The sequence below is a fragment of the Lonchura striata genome, chromosome 14 (assembly GCF_050655825.1).
Source record: "Lonchura striata isolate lonStrDom1 chromosome 14, ASM5065582v1, whole genome shotgun sequence".
NCBI lineage: Eukaryota > Metazoa > Chordata > Aves > Passeriformes > Estrildidae > Lonchura > Lonchura striata.
The window spans coordinates 8217356-8237108 of record NC_140716.1 but is presented as its reverse complement, the minus strand read 5'-3'; the positions used below and the strand labels follow the sequence as shown (position 1 = coordinate 8237108).

The window sequence follows — 19753 nt, the reverse complement described above, 5'->3', positions numbered from 1 at the left end:
TAGAGATGAGGTTTTCTCCAGTGTAGTGTTTGATTAGTGTCAATACACAGCTCTTTACATTTTATGAGAGGCTTTCCTGGTCTTTTGCAAAAGTGTTGAAACTGTTTGGACTGAGACATTGGAAGAGTAGTGATCAGTACTGGAATCCAGCTGCTGATGCAGAATGTAAAACTCTGGCTTGTCTCTCAAACTCACTTTTGGCTTCCAGAAATCAGTCTGGTTCTTTATCATCCTGAAGACGTGTGGAACATGTGGAACAGGACAGGCATTCATGAATAAAACTTGAGTAACGGTGAAGCCCTGTGTAGTAATACCCTATAAAACTAAACTATCTTTATGGAAATAGAGCACATTCAGCCTTCTGAATCACTTCTTCCATGAGTTCTATTCCCTTCATTCAACATTATTAAGTTATCTATGATGTAGTTCTGGAGTTCCCGGTTTTTATTCCACTTCAAGATGTGTGCAAATAGGATTTGCTTAATGAAATCTTTTTTTTACTAAGGGATTGCAGCTAAAGAGCTTGAAGGTCCAAGTGGCTTTCCTGAAACTTGACGCCAGGACAAAGTGCTATTTTGGCAAGACATTAATGTTTGTGTCATTCTATTCTACATGAGGGTTAGTGTCTATAGCAGAACATTACCTGCACAGGAAGAAATGAAACTAATCTGGAATATTTTGTCAAGGCTGTTGATCTGTGACTTGAAAGTAGTTATTTTTCTGGGAGATGATTCAGAAGTATGAGTCTGCACTGATTGGAGTTTCCTGGTTATATCATTACAGGGTTGAACGATTTAAGTGGAAAGCACCTGCCCTCCACAGATCTTCTAACTTATTTATGTATCAATGATCATTAAACCCACTGATCCTAAACACTTCTCCTAAACACTTCTCCTAAACACTCCAGAGAAGGTGCACAGGATTTGTTTGTTTCAGCAAAATAAGTTTCTTGCTGAAATCCAAAAACATAACCCACAAGTGGATGCCACTCTGCAATGGGAAGATTTGTCAAGATTCCACTTTCTGCCTTTTACAAATAACCTCTGTCCTCCAGCTACTTTTTTTTTCCTTCTAAATACTTTTTAAAGGGAAGACTAAGTCTAAATATCCTATGTTTTCCTGGAACTATGGTTTGCTGCATTCCATCATAGGGTGAAAGGAAGAAAGAGATGGTTTAGTTTGAGCATTACCTGCTTTGGGTTCTTTCCAGTGAGCTATAACTGGTCAGAAATGTATAAACTGCCGGATTTGAATTTGCCTCAGCATATGTTGAAAATTTACTTCAAGTCATTAAAACTTTGTGAGTGGAGAAAAAACTGTATTTTCAGATGCTGGGCTCAGTGTTAGACTGTAAATGTCTCTGTGGATTTTCATTGTGATCCTGGCATGCAATGCATCATAAGACTCAAAGAAAATAAAGTGGATAATGACAGAGCCAACAGAGAATCTGTATGTTGGGCTTTTTTGAGTTTCTGGGGAAGCCTTTATGGATAAAGCTCGAGGTCTCTCAAATGAGTAAGAGAACGAAATGCTGGGTAGATTTTCCAGCCAGGCTGATCTGTTTCTTCTGTTTGGTTGATGTCAGCAAGTTGGTTGATATGGATGGCTGATGTTTTCTGCCAGTTTGCTTCTGGGTAATGCTGAGGTTGCACAACCCATACACTTCCATCAAAATGTCTATGCTCTCTACAGCTCCAGTGAAGACCAGGCAAGTTGGCAAACTGTTTAAATCAGTGCTCAGCTTTCCAGCTGCCTTGCTGGCAACCTTCTCAGCTTTTTGCATAGCTGAGTTCAAGAGAGTTGGATTCCTGGGAAACCAGTTAAAAAAAATAGAAAAATGTAATTTTGCACACTCTTCAAAGAGAATTGTCTCAGAATTTTCTTCCCCTGAGAAAGTAATACTTCCATCTTCAGCTTTTCATTGCAGTTTGAAATATAAACCACATCTATAGGGGACGTTTCGTTTTCCAAGCAAGTCTTTGCAGAAGACCACAATAATATTTTTCAAGATCATTTCCATGCTTTTTAATAGAATATAGGGACAGAATGTACTAATTCCTGAAGGGTTTGTGCAGAAGTTCAGATATGTTCTGAGCTAGTTCTCAAAAGATCACCAAGAGCTAAGTGGTTCCTGTCAAAGGAAATCTACCTCTACAGGAGATTTAAGCTTCTCATGACTTTTAAGTAAGAGCCTTGGATTTCTTTTAAGTAAGCCTTGGATTCATGGGGCATTTATTAAGTTTTTTTGGAGATGAGGAAAGAGGGCTCTGCTAACTACTCTTGTGCTTTCATGAGAATCTCATTCTGTCTCTGTAGGTATGAAACTGTCGCCTGAAAACCCACAAGCGTCACTTAGGAGAGACCATTTTATGGTTTCTTTTTGGCAGCGATCACACCCCGTTGTTTGCAGATGCAGGAGTGTGCACTGTGTGTTCCCATTGTCCAGTGTGCTTTTACTGGATGTGCTGGGTATTGGGCCTCAGAGCACCCTTCCTCATGCTGTAATCAAAGTGTAGTCAGTGGTCTGATTAAAATGTAGGACTTTGAATTCAGTCAATCCCTCATGTTTATACACATAACTCTGCAAGTCAGAGTGCAAAACCTAGGCATTGTTTTACAACTACATCACACTGCAAGATTTTAGACTGTGTTCCAAGCTCTTAAGGCATGTAAATGACACAATAGTAATTTAAGGGCTTCTTTTGCAGAATAAGATTTTGAAAAGCCCTCAGAGACTAGACACTGTATAATTATCCATTTTGAAGATACTTTTCCTATAATACTTCCTTTGCTGCAGTAAAAATGCCAAATAAAATCCACAGCAAATGGTAAAGTTTGTTGAGACTCTACTGTTAAGTGAGATTCAGCTCTGCTTTTCTAGGAATGGAGCTGAAATAAAAATAGGGTCCACTGGCTATTACCAGCTATGCCCTTTATAGTTTATTTTTCCCTTCCCTGCTGTGGAATAGCTTTCCAGCTTAGGAAACTTGCATGGTGCCTTTAAGAAGAAATGCTAAAAATAGTTTGCTTTTTTATTTTGAGTACCATTTTTGATTAATTGCAAGAACTGCCTGCTTAGTTTGGATTCTCTTTTTCTAATGTAACATTCCCTTTTTACTTGCTCATGAGGACTCCCATTCAATAAATTCTGACTAAGTCTGGCTTGTTTAAGATTAAAATGGAGCACTATGTGAGAAATCTAAAACCAGGCCTATTTAAAGGATTGAGGCATTAAACCTTTAGAAGAGCCCTCATTAAGAATGAGTCTTTAGATATTGTCAGCTCTGTACAAAGGCATGGTCCTGCAGCCCCTTATTCACAACTAAGGCTTAGAGATGCACTGCTAGCAAGGAGCAGAGCAGGTTTCACCTTCTCTTTCATTTTGGAAATGTAGGTAAATTTTTGGGGAAAATTTGTGCATTTGGCTTTTGCTGTTTAAGGAGGAGAGAGAGAACTTTATTTTTTCTTAGTGTTTTGACATGCTTCTAAAGCCTGGCCTCATTAGTGTTGGGAAAATGAATGTGGCACTGCAGTTCTGTAGGTTTGGAGAGACCTAACTATAGAGAAATGTGAGTTCCTGTTTGACCTGCAATTTCTGGTGGACCCCAATTTCCCGATGGTGAGGTGATGAAGTTACAACCACTGCTGATTTATACTGTTTCATGTTATTTGTTAGTAGAATAGCAGAATCTTCTAAGTTGGTAAAATGGAGTTCCTTCCTTTTAATTTTATGCATCTGTATCTGTTTTGTAATCAGGTCTGTAATGGGTCTTCCTTTTAGCATATTAATGAAGCAGTAGTGACAAAAATAAGGAAGGTTTCATCCTTCAAACCAAGGACTTGTCATGTCTTATCATTACAATGAAGCCTTTGAAAATCCAGACTATCACTTCTCAGAGACATTGGAAATTGATAGAAGGTGAGTTTATTTAATTTTACTCTGTGACTGTGCCATAAGAAATACTCATTTAGATGTAGAAGGTACTTCTTCTGTGAGGTTTTAATTTGTGGATTTATTTTAATCCCTCCTTTATGCTTTCATTCTCAGACAATTTTTTAAAACTGTTACCAGGAAGGCAGCAATCAAAGGAGATGGTTTGCTTTTTACATGTTGGATAGTTTTTAGTTAAATGTATTTATGACATAATATTGTACATATTTTTTAGTTCGAGTAATTTTCACAATGGGATATAACCTTAGATATCCTTGTTTTCCAAGCAGGTATTCCTGTTTAGTTAGAGTCTAAGATAACTTCAGGTGGAGAAAATGTTAGCCTTCTTATTTCAATTTATGATCAAATCAGAATTATGTTGCTGAAGTTCTAAATACAAAATATCTTTAATGTACTTAAGTTTGATGATAATAGGTAGCAGATTATTCAGGATACCTATTGAGGGTTTTTATGACAGTCAGGATTTTCTTTTTTGTTGCTTGCACAGGGGGAGTTCTCAAAGGAATCGATTCTCTCACCAAACCCCTTATGATTCATCTCTGCATGGTTCCTCTGGAGAACACAGAGGCAGGGAGCAGAACTACCCTGTTGCCATCCCAATGGCTTCCCTGGGACCTGGCTCTGACTACAGCCAGGATTTACCCAGAACAGGTCCATATGGAAATTTCACAGGTATGGAATTTCTCATGTGACCAGCTTAGAGAATCCCTGGAACAAATAACAGTTGGCTCTGTCCCAAGGGAGTCCTGCTGCTCTGCAAAGCTCAACTCTAAATATTTTTAGCTTTTTGGTTTTTTAAGCAGTTAATGTGTTTTATTAGCAAATCCATGGATTGTTGTATGAGCAGATTAATAAATATGCCTTATATGGACTGAGTAAGTTGTTGAGTACTAGGATGTACATTGGAGTGGAATATGGGAGTTTTGTTGAGGAATAAGTTGCTGTGCTGGCACTAGACCTGTATTTTGTCATAGGCTTGGCAGTCTGTGTCCATAAATAACCCATAGCAGTTTGCAACTTTGTGTAACTCTGATCTGCTTCAACAGATGAGCCTGAGCCAGAAGAGACTTACACCCCTTATTCTACCTTCCATATGCTGGATTATCCCTACATTAATGGAATTTCCAGTGGATCAGAAGGTAAGGATTGCATGTCAACCTCACCCTCCATAAAATAATACTGATAAATATTTTAAAGCCTTGGTCAGGCATGGATATCTTCACATAATAAAAGGGGTCATAAACAGGGTCCTTCCACATCAGAGAGCTGAGCTCCACACTGGGATGTGACACTGGGACTGGCCATTATCTTGCTGGGAAGGTCAGGCAAGGAAAGCTGTGCCTAAACTCATCTGTGTCATGGCTGGAAGGCAGATGCTTCTAAGGAGTGTAGTCACCTGTTTGAAAAAGTGGATGAAAGGAGGTGGAGAGAGCAGCTGAACTTTGGCCCCAGGGAAATGGGATTTTGGCACATATAACTTACCCAGCATGATGGAGTGTGATTCTAAAATGATCCCCCTGAAGGCTGGGGAAGGATTTTTAAAGAAAGGCCTTGTCTTCTAGGAATAAAGTCTTGAATAATTAATGTGTGCATTTGTGAATGGGTTAGATGGAGTGCTCCATGACAGTTGAAGACTGGGCTCAGTTCCTCTTTTCCAGCATTTATCTGAAAAAGTGCTTGTGCTTGTCAAAGACGACCAGGAAAGGAGTGGGGGAGTGTGTTTGCATGAAATTGGTGAGATTGAAGTGCAGACTTTTAACTTGTTCTTGTGAAAGTGAAATTTGAATTTCAGAAGTCAAATTGTCAGGACATGTATGTTATTCAGACAGCTTCATTCGGAGACGCAACCGAAGACCGCCTGATGAGATCTTCAGCACTTCTTCCAGCATGTTTGAAACAGATCCTGTGTGCACTGAAGGTAGGGGTTTAGATAAGGGGTTCAATATTTGACAGTGTCTTGTACAAGGATGGTGTGTGGATGCTGCTCTGTTTCTCACCAGAACTGCATTACAGCCCTTATGTGGTTATGGGGACAATTTAGATTTGTGTTATGGTACTGATTAATCTTTTATGCTCTCCTAACACACTCAAATCCCATGATAAATGAAATGCAGTGCAGTATGAAGGTGTTAAATTGTAGAAAGAAATGATAAGCTCTTTATTAGAATTTGTTTGACCAGCTAATAGATTGCTTTCAGCTACTGTGTCTGGAATTAGCATCAAATTCCAACTGTGCAGAAGCTGCCTGATTGTCAGGTCAGAGAGGTGTGTCTGTGGCATAGGTAGTGCTAAGTGTGGGCACTAACATCAACTAAAATTACAGAAGAAATAAAGCAAAAGTTTAGCTTTCAAGTCAATAAGTAGCATCATAGAAGTGTCACTATCAAACAGTGATCAAGCAATGGACCAGAATCTTGGAGTTTTGTCAGTAGTTTATTTTCCTGTATATTGCAGTTCTTTCTGTGAACATTACTGGACTACTTACTTGCATCTCAGAGTTCTGTAGGAGCTGGAGATATTCTGGGCAATATTATTAAGTCTCAAGCTTGCACACCTTGGTAGCAGTGTAAATGGGGGATGTTGTTATAGCCACTTCTGGTTGTGTATAAAAGTTACTGTATTCTTATCCCAAAATTTTGTTTTTTGCATGGGTTTGATGCAGAGGAAGATTTAGTTGGAAGTCTTGCAAGTATGTCCACCAATGAAAGGATTAAAGCAATCCAGAAGATGCCAGAGACCATGAGAAAAAAAAGAGAGATCAGGTAAAAAAAAAAGTTTATCTTTTTGGTTTTAAAAACATTGACTTCTAGCAACATCTAGCTATCAATTATGGTGGTTTGCCATTTGGTGAGCTGTGGTTTGCCACTTTATAACAAAGTACTTTTTAATGCACTTTTAAAGAGTTAAGGTCTTGCAAGAGAAAATAATTTAACAATAGAGATAAGAAGAATATCTAATGATAATATAAATCAGAATATCAAGGTCCTGAGATTTAGTTATAAATTATGACCTGAGATTTAAGATTTATTTTCGAAGGAAACTTGGATGTTGGCCATTGCAAATGGAGAAGAGACCACATAATCTCAACCATCCTTTTGTCTCCTCACAAAATGTATTTAAATTCTGCTGCCAGTGTGAGTTAGTGGAGGGGTTAGAACATGTTGTCACAGCAGGGACAGGAGCCAAGATACCAGCTAATATAAAATGAACCAGTAAGAACATCTCCATGTTGTACTAATTCTCTTCATGTGCACAGGGGTGAAACTATATTTGCAGCATCTTCTAGGACTTCTTGATTCAATTACAACTCATACTATAATGCTTGTCACCCCTGCCCTGCTCTTCCACAGAAACAAAGTTCTTAAAGAAATAACAAAAAAATCAAGGCATCGTGGTGCTCAAAGTACACAGTGTCTGCAGGGAGCAGCAGTGGTAAGTGCCAGAAGCTTCTGTCAGTCACAACAGAGCAAACCACTCTAGCTGCAATGCTACCACTGTCTCCAGAGGAATTTGGTGTCTTGCCTCATGTTATTAAAGATCCAGTTAATTGCTGCAGTGTTCATTAACAATGACTTGTGCTGCAGGAGCCCTTAGGAACACCAGTTCACCACCTTATGGTGCATGGAGTGGGGCAAATCCGTTGTTAACACTGAAATGAAGTGGTAACATTAAAATGTGAAGCTTTATTATGTGAAATTGAGTCCTGTTTGCTTGCTGAGATTCATCTCTGTCCTCTTTTCCCCTTCAGTCATTTCGGCGGTTTGGAAATACCCTTTCAGAATGTTTCCACCAACTGCGGCTATGGCACAAGACTCTGAAGATCATTGGTGCTGAGTTTGGAACAAGTGTGCTTTCTTATTTTGTTTTCTTGAAGTGGCTGCTAAATTTGAACATCTTCTCATTCCTCATAAACTTTGGTTTCATCACAATTCCTCAGTTTCTTGCAGCAGAACCAAATAACCTTTCATTCACGGGCCTGGAGGTGTTCACTGGAGCTGTAAGTATTTAAATTTAATCACATCTGTGATTTCATGTTAAGGAATAGGACAGCTCCCACCTCCAATAATTGGTCTTCAGATGATGATGCTTTCCACCATGGAGTTGCCAGCAAATATTCTGAATGATGTTCTTGTCTTTTCAGGGTTATTTTCAACAAACAGTGCTCTACTATGGCTTTTACACCAATGCTACAATCAGTAAAGTGGAGAATGGTCCATCTTACAACATGCAGCTGGCCTATATTTTCACTGTTGGAATATATTTTGTCATCTGTTTTCTTATCTTGTTGTTCAGGTAAACTGATTGTGAATTCCTATGTCTCTTATGTTAAGTGGAAAATAGCCACACAATAAAAAAACCCCATCCTGTCAACAGTTAGAAGTAATAATTACTTGAGTATGTTTCCAATAAGTCCTATTTACAGCTGTGGAGTTTAAGTAGAAATTTCTGCTCAAAAGATAGTCTCCAGGAATCAAACCTTTATTACAGAAATTAAAAGTAACTGCAAAATAGTGAAGGACATACAGAGAATCCCACTTCAAACTGGGAATATTGTAATCCTCTTGCAAGATGCTGCTCCTAACATTGTTTCTTATTGATGTGGCCTTCCAGAGGTAAAGATTGTCAGCAACAATCCTGAGATGGAAATGCTAGAGTTTCTTACATAAAGTTTATTTTCTACATTGTTGTATGTGACATGCTCTGACATAGGTCCAATAAATGTATGATGGGATGGAAAAGCTGACAAATCTCCCTCCTTGCCCTGCTGTACAGACTTGATTAATTTCCCTGTCACACATCTGACCAATTTAATTTTCATTGCAGCATGGCAAAATTCTTCTCCAGAAACATTAACTCTCAGACATTCTCTGTGAATGCCAGCAAGCTGCTCTGCACTTGGGACTTCAATATAACTAATGAAAAAGCTGTGAAACTGCAACAAAAGAATCTCCACACACAAATAAAGGTACAAACCACAAGAAGTACAAAACTTATGTGCATGAGTCATTCTGTTGGGGACTTAGTTGTGCATACAAATTTGTGTGTCTACAGACAAGTCTCTGGCAGAGTGATACAAGAGAGCTAGTCCTGTGCCTAAGAGATTTAAATCTTCCTGACTTCCTGAGTTTTATTTGTTCTGGGCTCCTGGCATTGGCTTAGCAGCTTGTTTTTCTTTTCTTATGAAGCTACATATAAATATTTGTGTGCTTCTGTTCTATGGAATGAGTCTCTGTGACTATTAAATATTTGCCATACGGAGTATTTATTCAGGTTTTTCTCCTTCCTGCTATTTAAATATTTTATAAACAAAAGGCAGGCTGGAAATATTGTGTGTGAAACTTCACTTCTAGGATATGAACACAAAGTTGCTTAGTGAATGTTCCTAGGATACTCTGCCATCTTCTAGAAAAATAATCTTTCATTCAGCTTCTCTGGTAGTACCTTGAAACAAGTTTTGCCTTATGCTGTTGACTAAGAACTTCTTCATCAGGAATTGTTTCTTTGCAGGAAAGTCTCACTGAAGTCAACAAAGAAGTTCAAAATTTTTCTGTGATGGAGAGGTTTGCTCGTATTGCTACTCATCTTCTTGCTTGGCTTGCTTCCCTGGGCACAGCAGTAGCTGCTTGTGCTGCTGTTTACTTCCTCTCCATTAATAACCTCAAGGTAAGGCCAGAATTTGCATTTTTCTACACAGAAATTTCACACTGAGTGTGAGGACTGGTTTGCTCACTACGAGGAGCACAGGGCAGCAGAGCTGTTGTTGCTTCCAGTGCACACACAAATTCTGCTGAGCCTAAAGAACTGCCTTTGCAAGGCATGCCCCACTGGGCACTATGGCAAGAGTGAGGGAACTGAGGGGTCTGAGCAAATCCCCCTCCTCTCTCCAGCAGCTGCCTGCCTGGGCCCATGGTCAGCTTGAGGACAGTGTGTCTGGTGATCTGGGAAGAAACAAGAAGCAGCCCCAGCAAGACTTACCCCTTCTTCTTTCCCAGGAGCTGCATTTGAGCTGGGGCTCCCACCCTTGGTACACATATAATTTAGGGGAAGGGGAGAGGGTCACTGTACTGCTGCTCATGGGCCCCTAAAACATGACAGTCTGACAGTCTCTAACCTGAGAACATAGGGAGGCGAGCCAGGGGGCTTCCCTGTGGACACACCTTGAGGCAGCATTTTGGTTAGGGCTCTAAGTTTGGGTTGTATCATTATTTTTTTTTCCTCTCTTAGCTGTTTATGAAAGGGTATAGAAATGATCTAGAGAGCCAAGCTGTCATGTTGGTGCTACCTGTGATTGTATCTCTCCTCAACACATTGATCCCATTCTTCTTCTCCTGGCTTGGGCACCTGGAGAAGTTTCAGACTCCTGGACAGCACATATATGTCACTATTACCAGGTATTTCTTGCTGCCACATCTTGGTGCTTTTGGCCTGAAGCTGAGTTCTTTTCAATACAAAGCTGTGTCTGGGTGGTGTGGGGGCAATAGGGAGCTATGGAGGAGAATTAATCTTCTCCAAAGGCTTCTGTACCCTCTTGCATCATGACCTTTTGTCTTTCCTGAGCTTCTGGGATGTTATATCTCTGCATGAGGATGAGGAATGCTTTCCCTTTCAGCTGGGTGCACTATGACACCGGGCTTGTAGCATTCCTTGATCCCTGGGCTGTTGGCCCCTCCCCAGGAAAGGAAGGGAAGTAGTGAGAGGACTGAGGTCATCTTACTTAAAAACAGGTGTCTGGAATTTACACTGCCTAACCCCTGGTGTCCCTCAGCCCTGCCTCCCTCAAGGAACCCCCACACCCAGCCAGCAGCCTGGTAAGCATTTGTCATGCCAAGGTTGTCATGCCCAGCTCCCCTCCTGCCAATACAATAGAACAATGCCACACCCGAGCTCCCAGGAGACCTCCTGTTAGTCCTGGCACTCTGCAGTGCCAAGAGGAGGTAAAAAAGTGTAACCAGTGTTCATCCTGCCATCACTCCCTCCAGGTACGGACCAGCTGTTGGTGTAGTTACTGTTACTTCTTCTTTTTAGAAATACCATCCTGAAAATGTCAATTGTTGGAATACTGTGCTACTACTGGCTTAACATCGTGGCTACCTCAGAGTCACAGGTAAAGTTTCAAAACCACAGATCTCTGACTTGCAGTGCCAGGTTAGGAACCACTTGGATAAGAGACTTGATTTAGCAAAGAGAAGCACATGTGGTGTCTTGGGAAGCTGAGTTTCCTACCCTAAAAATTTTTATTAGCAACTTGAGAGAAATCAACTGTAGAAAAAAATGAATGGCCCAGCTCAAATCTCAGCTGGATGGCAGCATTGTTCACTGAGAAGTCAACTATGATTTACCAGGCTGCTAGAATATATTTCATCAAGATTTCAGATCTTTGATCAAATTTCAAATGCCCAAGCATTTGGGAACAATGTTTAAATAGCATAGTTTATAACTTCTAGTATGATTTTGTTTGTTTTTTTTTTTTATTTCCTTCTGTTTCTTAAAGTGCTGGGAAACTTTGGTTGGCCAAGATATTTATCGTCTTGTTCTAGTTGACTTCATATTTTGTTTGCTTGGCTCTTTCTTTGGGGAGTTTTTACGAAGGTGAGTACTACTTTTCTAATCTACTTTTCATTCATTAATCAAAGATAGGATCTGTTTTCTCCATGTGAGACAAGTCCAGCAGAAGCATGGCTGTGGGACCACTGAATTTTCCTTGATTTTCCCTACCAGGCAGAGTCTCTGTGTACATGTCTTGTGTATATTGCTGTTCCTCCTTAGAAGGTCAGCGTGTCCTTTTTCCCTTTGGAGATGGAAACACGTGCAGGGAGGGAGCCACATTCTACTCTCATGGATTTCCTGAGACTGAGGTGACAACCAGTTGTCTCAAGCACAAATCCATCTTCTCTGCATATGCATGGGTACACTGCTGCCTTTCCTTGCTGTACCCATTGTGATTTTTTCCCTCTTAGTTATGTCACTATAGTGTTCACAAGTTTAAAATCTGATTTTATCAGTCTTATTAAGCATATAATGAGTCTCTCAAAGGTAGAGGTCTCCAGCATGATAAATGAGAAAGTATTGTGGACTGGATGTAAGGAAAGAGTAATTTACTTCTGACATCTGTTGTGTGAACCTTCTTAGTGCCAAACATTGCTTATGGCTTAAGCAGTATTTAAGTGCTTGCCAGCTCTACAGAGCATTTAGATCCCTGGCCATACTTTTGTGTAGGAGATCCATTGTTTGCTCTCTGCTCATGATTGGAACAAGACTGGTTTGCAAGGTAGAGCTTTGTTAACTTTTTCTTAAATTTATACAAGACAATGTTGAGAAGCTCTTGAAGGCTTTTCCTCCACAGCTCTTGCCAGTGTACTTTAATCCTCCTGTTCTTGTTGTGTTCAGTAGGAAAACACCTCCCAGCAAAACGTCACAGAACTAAAACTGCAATGTCAGCTGTGATGAATGTTAGGCCTCCCGTAAAAGCACCTGACATAGACATACGAAAGGTTCAAAGTACAATTGCTTGTATTTAATATTTTGTGCTCAGAGTAACCTCCTGAAAGCCCAGCTCTATTGATGATGCAGTTGATAAGGTGATATCAAAATGTGATAGTTACCAAAATCTTTATTGTTCTTGCCACAACAAGGCAAAAAACTGAGTCTCCCCAGCTCATAAAAAATGAGGTGACAAAAAAGGATCATTGGTCCTCAGTAGGAATCCTCTTAGTACTTGCTTACCTCTGTTTCAGCTCCTTGTAAGCTCAGTTAGTTTGAAGTAGGATGTATTTGAGGGTACATTAAAAGTATCAGTGTACAAATTTAATTCTTTTTTATTGACACTGAAAATTCTCAGGACATGAAAAAGCTGTTACAGTTTTGTTCTGAGGTCCCTTGACATTTCAGCTGCTTAAGCACAAGGATATTTTTGCTTAAAGTAACAAGTAGTTACTATAGTACAGATATGTACTGATACAGTAAGAAATCCTTGTTGGTTTTCTGTTTCAGTTGTGTGAAATATATACTAGGTCTTACTTCAACCCTGATTTGTTTTACAGGATTTTTTTTTGCCAAATTGATTCATTTTTGCTGTGCTGGCTAATGAACAAGCTGTGGCTGCTTTCTATTATGCTAATGAAGCCTCTAAATAATTTGTCACTGATACTTGTTTTCAGAAGGTTATTTACAGGGATTTCTACAGAGGACTTTGTCATTTAGCAAATGCTGTTGTGCTGTAGTTTTTTGTTTCCTCCCCCAGAATTATTGGAACTACAGTCTGCATGAACCTAGGGCTGCCAGAATTTGATATTGGACGAAATGTTTTAGATTTGATCTATGCACAGACTTTGACCTGGTAAGTGTTAAATTTATGGCCAAAACTTCATTTGCACATAGAACTATCATGGAAAAATTCTTATTCTGATGTTTGTGGGTGTTTCCCAGAAAGAACAGGATAAGTAACTGGGAGATGAGCTGTTCAGTGCTTTTGGTAAGGATTGTGACTTGCCAAGGTAATTATGTAGGCAGTAACAATAATTTCAGTCAGTAGTTTACCTAGTGGCCACCTGGTCTGGGAGAAACCTGAGAGGTTCCTGCAGGTATATCCTGGAGTTTTATTTACTTCCTCACTGGGATGATGTTCTTCTTTAAATGGGCTCAGTATTAAATGCTGGAAAAGATGCCTTCTTTCCAAGAATGAGTATGTTACTCCAGTTATAAGAAGGTTCTGCAGATCTGTACATAGATACGTGTGTTTGAAATTGCATAATTTCCAAGGTGTATTACTGCTAGAGGATCAAGGGTAACAAAATCACATTTCCAACTAATCCCACACTATCTGTATATGAAGTTATTGTGGTATTTTTCTGCTTTCGATGCACTGAGAACTGAATGGTGAATAGTGAAGATGTAACCTTTTTCTCCTATAAATCCTTCCTTGTAGGATTGGTATCCTGTTCTCACCTCTGTTGCCTGGTATCCAGATGATAGCATTTTTTATAGTATTTTTTGTGAAAAAGGTAACAAACTTTGTATGTATTCATCATAAATAACAAAGTGGTAAAATTAAAGGCTGGAGAACTAACAGTGGACAAATGCATATGTTAATACAGATATTCAGCTGGTGGCTGTGACTTTGGCCTCTCAGTTGCTCCCCCGCAACTCCCCCCTGTGAAGTCATCTAGGTGTAGGCAGGGTGATTCAGCTAAAGAGCATGGTGGAAATGTCTTCTTTTCAGAATTCTTTGTCTCGGTAGTATGACCAGATGATAAATTGTTTGTTAGGCCATGAAGCAGTTTGTAGTGTGAAATGTAGAAGAAGAAAACTGTAGGTAGAAAGATGGATTCAAATTTCCCTGAACTTTGAGTTTGCATATACTACAGAAGCAAACTCTACTCAGCAGACGTATGAAGAGCCCATCAGAACCTCATTTTGCTTCTTAACTATTTTAAGACTATATTATTGAAATTTTCTAAAACTACACTCTATCTATCAAATTCACATAAAAGTTGTTCTTGGAAACTTCTGATAGATTCAGTGGGATTGACTTAAACCAAGTTGAAGTGGCAGGTAGCAGCATTGCAAAGCACCTTCATCTCTTTAAAGGTCAGTCTGATGAGGAATTGCCAGCCCCCTCGCAAAGTCTGGAGAACTGCTCAGATGATGACATCCTTCATTTTCCTGCTGTTTTGTCCTTCCTTCCTTGGAGTCCTGTCTGTCATTGGAGTCACTGTCTGGAGGTATGGAAGATCACTGGCACACAGGCCTACTAAATCATGTTGTGTGACCTGATACCAGGCAGAAGAGTCTGCATTTCTCTATAAAAGAAGTTTATATTAACTGCTTGTGGAAGGTTTCGGGTGTTCATGAGATGTTCTGTATTCTGAAAACAAGACTTGCTCTGTGACCTTGTGAGAATGTGGTTCACTGAGTAACTTGTCCTGTGAGAAAGTGGGAGGAGAACCAAAGTTGCATTGAAGTTTTGGATTCCTATTTAAATGCATCAAATTTTACTTTTCCTCCTCTTAAAAAAGTTTCTGTGACCAAGTCCTAGTTCCGAACTTATAGAATAGGTGATTCTGGGTCTGCAGCAGAGAAACACCTGGGAAAACTCAGTTGAGGTCAGCTTCTGGATTATTCCTGAACTTCAGAGGCTCTTTCTGCAGGCAGTGCTGACCCTGTAGTAATGCATCCAGGTTGTTACCAATATTTTAAAGCTGCTTTGGTTTTGTGTGTGTTACTCTGGTCACAGGAAGGAGGGCAGCATGGATACGCTTTTCTCTTGACAATAATCAGCAGCATGATTTTGGTGTTTAGTGAGACAGGTGACTGCACATGAAACCAAATGGGATGAAAGCTATCAGAGCTATAATTTCCAGATGGCAAGTGGGAATTTCAGGCTGTCTGGAGTGGTTCAGTTTCAAAGCAAACACTTTCCTATTTCAGTCTACTTGAAAATGTTAATTTTTATAATGGGCTCTCTTATTTTACCACCTTCTGTTGTTACTGAAGATCTGCAGTGACTCATGTCCCTGAAGGCAAGGTGAAAAGATTTCACCTTGTGGTGAAGAGTTAAAAAAATCCAGTTTTTCAATTTCCTGTAGCGTGTGCTGCAGTGATTGACATGTTATATTTATGCCAAGATTGTGCTTACAGGGCTTGGTACTGATCCATTGCAGCAAGCATCATGTCTCACTTCATGGTCTGGGGTGGGCATTTAATGGCTGGAGAGGGACACAAGTTAAAAATGAAATACAGATCATGGAGGTACCCTGGGAGTCCAGAGACAGTAGAGGGCTATAGAAGTCTGAGGACCATCTTGATGTACACAATCACAGTATTAACTAATTCACTGGTTAACATATGAGTAAGTAGCTGTTTTTTCACCCTCTCAGGTTAAAGCCTTCAGAAGAATGTGGTCCTTTCAGAGGTTTGTCGTCTATGTATGCTGCAGTCGATGAGTGGATACAAATACTGCAAAGTTACACTGCCTCAAAATGGGTAGTGTGGATCTACCATAATTTAATTTCAAGTGAACTTTTCTTCTTCATCCTGTCTAGTGTTTTACTGTAAGTATCTGCTAATGAAAAGAACTAGAAAAAGGCCTTAAGTGGAAAAAACTGGCAATGACAGAGTCATTCTATATTATTTTGTTATCTGAAATGCATCTTGTATTGATGACTCACTTAAAGGTACCTCTCATCTTGAATACAAATCCATAAATTTTTGGGTCTTTTCCAAAAGAATGTTTTAAGCAATTTCATGCATTTACCATATTTTAGGAAAATCCATGTGTTTGCCATTCCTTGTGTAATTGTATACATCTATTTTCTGTGAGATGTGTGTATATATGTCTTTTAATGGGTTAAAATGAACAAGATACATTTCTATCTAGACACTGACTAGAATGAAGTTCTCATATGATGGACCTTTTGTTTGTTTTGTTTAGAGTTGTTATTTATCTTTACTGGCAAATAATACAAGGAAGAAAGACCATGACTGAGCTCTTACGTAAGCAAATTAATAATGTAAGTTTGGCTTTCATTTGTATCTTTTGTATAATTTGGCTTCTATGTTGATTGTCTCATCCAGCTTTGTGTGGCTGTAACCTGTTTTTCCTATAACTGTGTATAGTAGGAGGGCGGGAGCCCATCCCCATGGGAGTTGCAGGGAAATCTAGCTCACAAATAGAGTTGTAGCAAAATAATTTTGTCTTCAATATGTGCTGCTGCAGCTCCCTCTGTAGACAGATTATTTTAGAATAGAAGGAATTTTTTTGGTTGCTGCTTACTTACAGGCCTTGAGCCTCTCAAGGATAATTAATGCATTCTAGCTAATGATCAAATATGTCTTGACTACAGGCAGGAAAAGATAAGATATTTCTGCTTAAGAAGCTACTGACACTGCAAAGGGCAAAGCGAAGCTCGTCTGCACTGGGAGGAAGAGGCCAGCAGGTCAGTCTACTCAGTTTTTGCTGTTTAATTATTTGGTACAGGTCCATGGGGCTCCTCCAGCTGTGCAAACAGGCTGCTAGTTTGGGGAAAGGTTGTACTTAAAGCTTCATCTAAATGTTTGCAATCTAACTCCAAAAGGATGCTGTGAAAGTTCCCTATTTGTTCCAGGCTGGAATTCAATCTGGATGTAGAAAAGTCCTTACCCTCACCAGGCATAATTTATGGTTATGAAACTTCAAGAAAACATTCCTAATGTTCATGTGCAGTGATGGTCACCAAAGGGTTTGGACACACTTGAACCTTGCCCAGGCTAAGGAGAAGGCTGCCTTCCTCCCCGGAATGGGTTTCCTTAGGGGGTTGTGATTTGTGGTTATTTTCAACGGAGGTAAAACTGAGGCTTTGACCTAACCCCATTTAAAATCCCATACAACACTGATAACTAAACTTGAATTTATTTTTCAGTGCAGTCCTGCGTGTTGAGACATCAATCTAGTGTTAAAATGTGGTCATATAGGTGCTGTCTGGTGTTTTTATTTAGGTTGAGTAAAAGCTCCTTGACCTAAATACTGATAGAGAAAAGGTGTTGGCAGGTTCCTGTCCTTCTTCCCAAAAAACTAAATCCCCCTGTATGACTGGCTATCATTAAAATGATTACAGAAATGCAAACCCAAATACAGATAATAATTGATATTGAACTGTTGTTAACTATAATTATGTGTGTGATAATACAAATAAATATTGACTGTAAAGAGGTAAGCTGAATATGAAGGGACATTTTCTATGTGCTAGGAATTTTCAAACAACATGTGTCCGTGTTGAGTGTCATGAGAGGGAGTCCTGAGGGGGAGATTTGGTCACCTACCAAGTGTGGACTTTCTTGTAGTTGTTAAGGTCAGATTTCAGGAAGAGATGCCAGAATGATCTCATTGTGGATTTAGTAGAAAGGCCATCTCCCTGAGACAAGGGAGATGAGCAGTGCTGATACACAGTCACAGCTGAGAGCCAGATCAGACTGCTGATGCCAAATACTGTTTTTCAGAGAAGTGCCTCTTCATCCAGGCAACCTGCCCAGGAGGTGCCAGACTACCCAGAAAGGGCATTTGAGAGAAACCAAAACTCATCCTACAATGAGGTGAGATGGCCAAAAGAGGGAAATGTAGATTCCCCTACATAGAATCTGGGCTGTGGCATAGGTGATGGGTGTGTGTATAGCAAAGTCCTGTATGCGTGGAAATAACTTTAAAAATTAACTTGAACGGAGATAAAAATGTGATCAGAATAGCTATTGAACACTCATAATCACAAACCTGCTCAAGACTTGGAGAGTATGGTTTTATTACAGATAACTGATATATTTTCAAATACAAGATAACACACATGGGAGGGAAATAATGACCTAAATCTGCTTGTGAATTTTGTTTTCAGCATCCCTTTTCTGTTGAGATCTCAAGCAGCAGTGACTTTCCATCAGGTGAGCAACTAAGATGAAACACAGAATGCTCTTAAAAATTCAGCTCAGTAAAAATGTTTGATGTACAGACATAGTGTGTGACAGCTACATGTCAGGGACACAGCATTTTAGCATCTTGTGTAAAGAGAAAACAAAATGACTGGGCTTGTGGGGTGAATTTTTTCTACAGGTTGTGCTTTTTAGTAGTTTGTTCTGGTGTTGGTGGTGACTTCTAAAGATTGACCACCGGCTTCTGTGTACCAGAGAGTGAAATTCCTGGATAAATGAGCCGTTTTGTGTTATGGGAGCACCCAACCGATAAGCAAGAAGTTTAAATCCCTTTAGAAACAGACTCCACATCTTGGAGTGAATCTCAGAAAAGCTTACTAATGCTGTAGAGTCCCTAGATGCTCAGAATAAAACAAGGCGATGGGATCTTGCAGTCTGAACTTGCACGTAACTTCATTTGAAAAGCTTGACAGAACTGATCCCTGGGGACCTGGGGCGCCTGGCGGGGTGGCCGTGCCGGTAACGCGTTTGCCTTGTGCCGGGCAGGCGGGGAGCCCAGCCCGGCCCGCCGCAGCCCCGGCGCCGCCCGCGCCCTGGAGCTCGCCCTGCGCGCCCGGGCAGCGGCGCTGCGGGCCGGGAGCGGCGGCGGCGCGGGACCGCAGCCCGGGGCACGCACGGACAGCACCCGCTGACGGCACGGGCTGCGGGGAGCAATCCTCTCTTCACCGTGACTAAAGGAATCTCTCGAACAGCTGTTTTTACATCCAAATGGAAGAATAAAATAGAAGAACAGGTTGCAAAATGCGTTGGGACTTTGGTTTTTTACTGTGATAGGGAATATCCAGCTTGTTGGGGTTGTTTTGCAGCAGTGGTTTTTGGTGACAGCCTTCCCCCAGGACTGGCATCACTTCGATGCAGAAGGCTCCCTCCACAGCTGACCACGTGCTGTTGACTAAATAGAAGGGAAATTGTGCCTAACTGTAAATAAAAATTTCATTTAAAAAAAATATTTTTCTAATAGTTATATTGTTTTATCTGTTTTATCAGCTTTTATCTGATGTACTGGTCAAATAAACGGAAGTATATTGAAGTGCAGTTGTTTTTAATGACTGAGACATTGCAATGGCTGTGAAATAACTTGTGTGAACTGGGTTCATTTTTCTGAGCCATTTTTAGCTTGTTACAGTCACTTAAAAGCAGCTTTGATGAAACCATCAAAACGAAGAATGACTACTTATCAAATTCTCATTTCTGTAAAACTATTGCTTGTAAACTGAAAGTTCACGTGCCTTTTCCTCTAAAGGATTGACTGGAAGTAACACAACTAAGACTTATTTTTTTATCATAAATGACTGAGGTTTGCTGCAGCTTCTTTTTATTCAAGGCTACAACTTTGCCACCACCATG

General features: G+C 40.1%; 1 protein-coding gene across 13 annotated transcripts in view; it reads left to right on the top strand.

Moving 5' to 3' along the window:
* The window catches only part of TMC5 (transmembrane channel like 5), a 29374-nt gene that overhangs the window by 6469 nt on the left and 3152 nt on the right, over positions 1 to 19753 (top strand). For 8 of the 13 annotated variants that reach the window (XM_085592312.1, XM_085592314.1, XM_085592313.1 and 5 more), the window contains 21 exons: positions 3758 to 3919; positions 4440 to 4624; positions 4999 to 5091; positions 5745 to 5870; positions 6615 to 6714; positions 7303 to 7384; positions 7701 to 7949; positions 8094 to 8245; positions 8777 to 8918; positions 9461 to 9616; positions 10178 to 10344; positions 10979 to 11057; positions 11445 to 11542; positions 13194 to 13289; positions 13878 to 13953; positions 14540 to 14673; positions 15829 to 16002; positions 16383 to 16461; positions 16795 to 16887; positions 17927 to 18019; positions 18313 to 18358. In XM_085592312.1, the coding sequence (XP_085448438.1) occupies positions 3846 to 3919; positions 4440 to 4624; positions 4999 to 5091; positions 5745 to 5870; positions 6615 to 6714; positions 7303 to 7384; positions 7701 to 7949; positions 8094 to 8245; positions 8777 to 8918; positions 9461 to 9616; positions 10178 to 10344; positions 10979 to 11057; positions 11445 to 11542; positions 13194 to 13289; positions 13878 to 13953; positions 14540 to 14673; positions 15829 to 16002; positions 16383 to 16461; positions 16795 to 16887; positions 17927 to 18019; positions 18313 to 18358 (2494 nt within the window). In that variant the 5' untranslated portion in view covers positions 3758 to 3845. Of the gene's footprint in view, positions 1 to 3757; positions 3920 to 4439; positions 4625 to 4998; positions 5092 to 5744; positions 5871 to 6614; positions 6715 to 7302; positions 7385 to 7700; positions 7950 to 8093; positions 8246 to 8776; positions 8919 to 9460; positions 9617 to 10177; positions 10345 to 10978; positions 11058 to 11444; positions 11543 to 13193; positions 13290 to 13877; positions 13954 to 14539; positions 14674 to 15828; positions 16003 to 16382; positions 16462 to 16794; positions 16888 to 17926; positions 18020 to 18312; positions 18359 to 18892; positions 19442 to 19753 lie in introns of those variants that run through there. The other 5 variants (XM_085592320.1, XM_085592319.1, XM_085592318.1 and 2 more) reach the window with 3 other exon arrangements.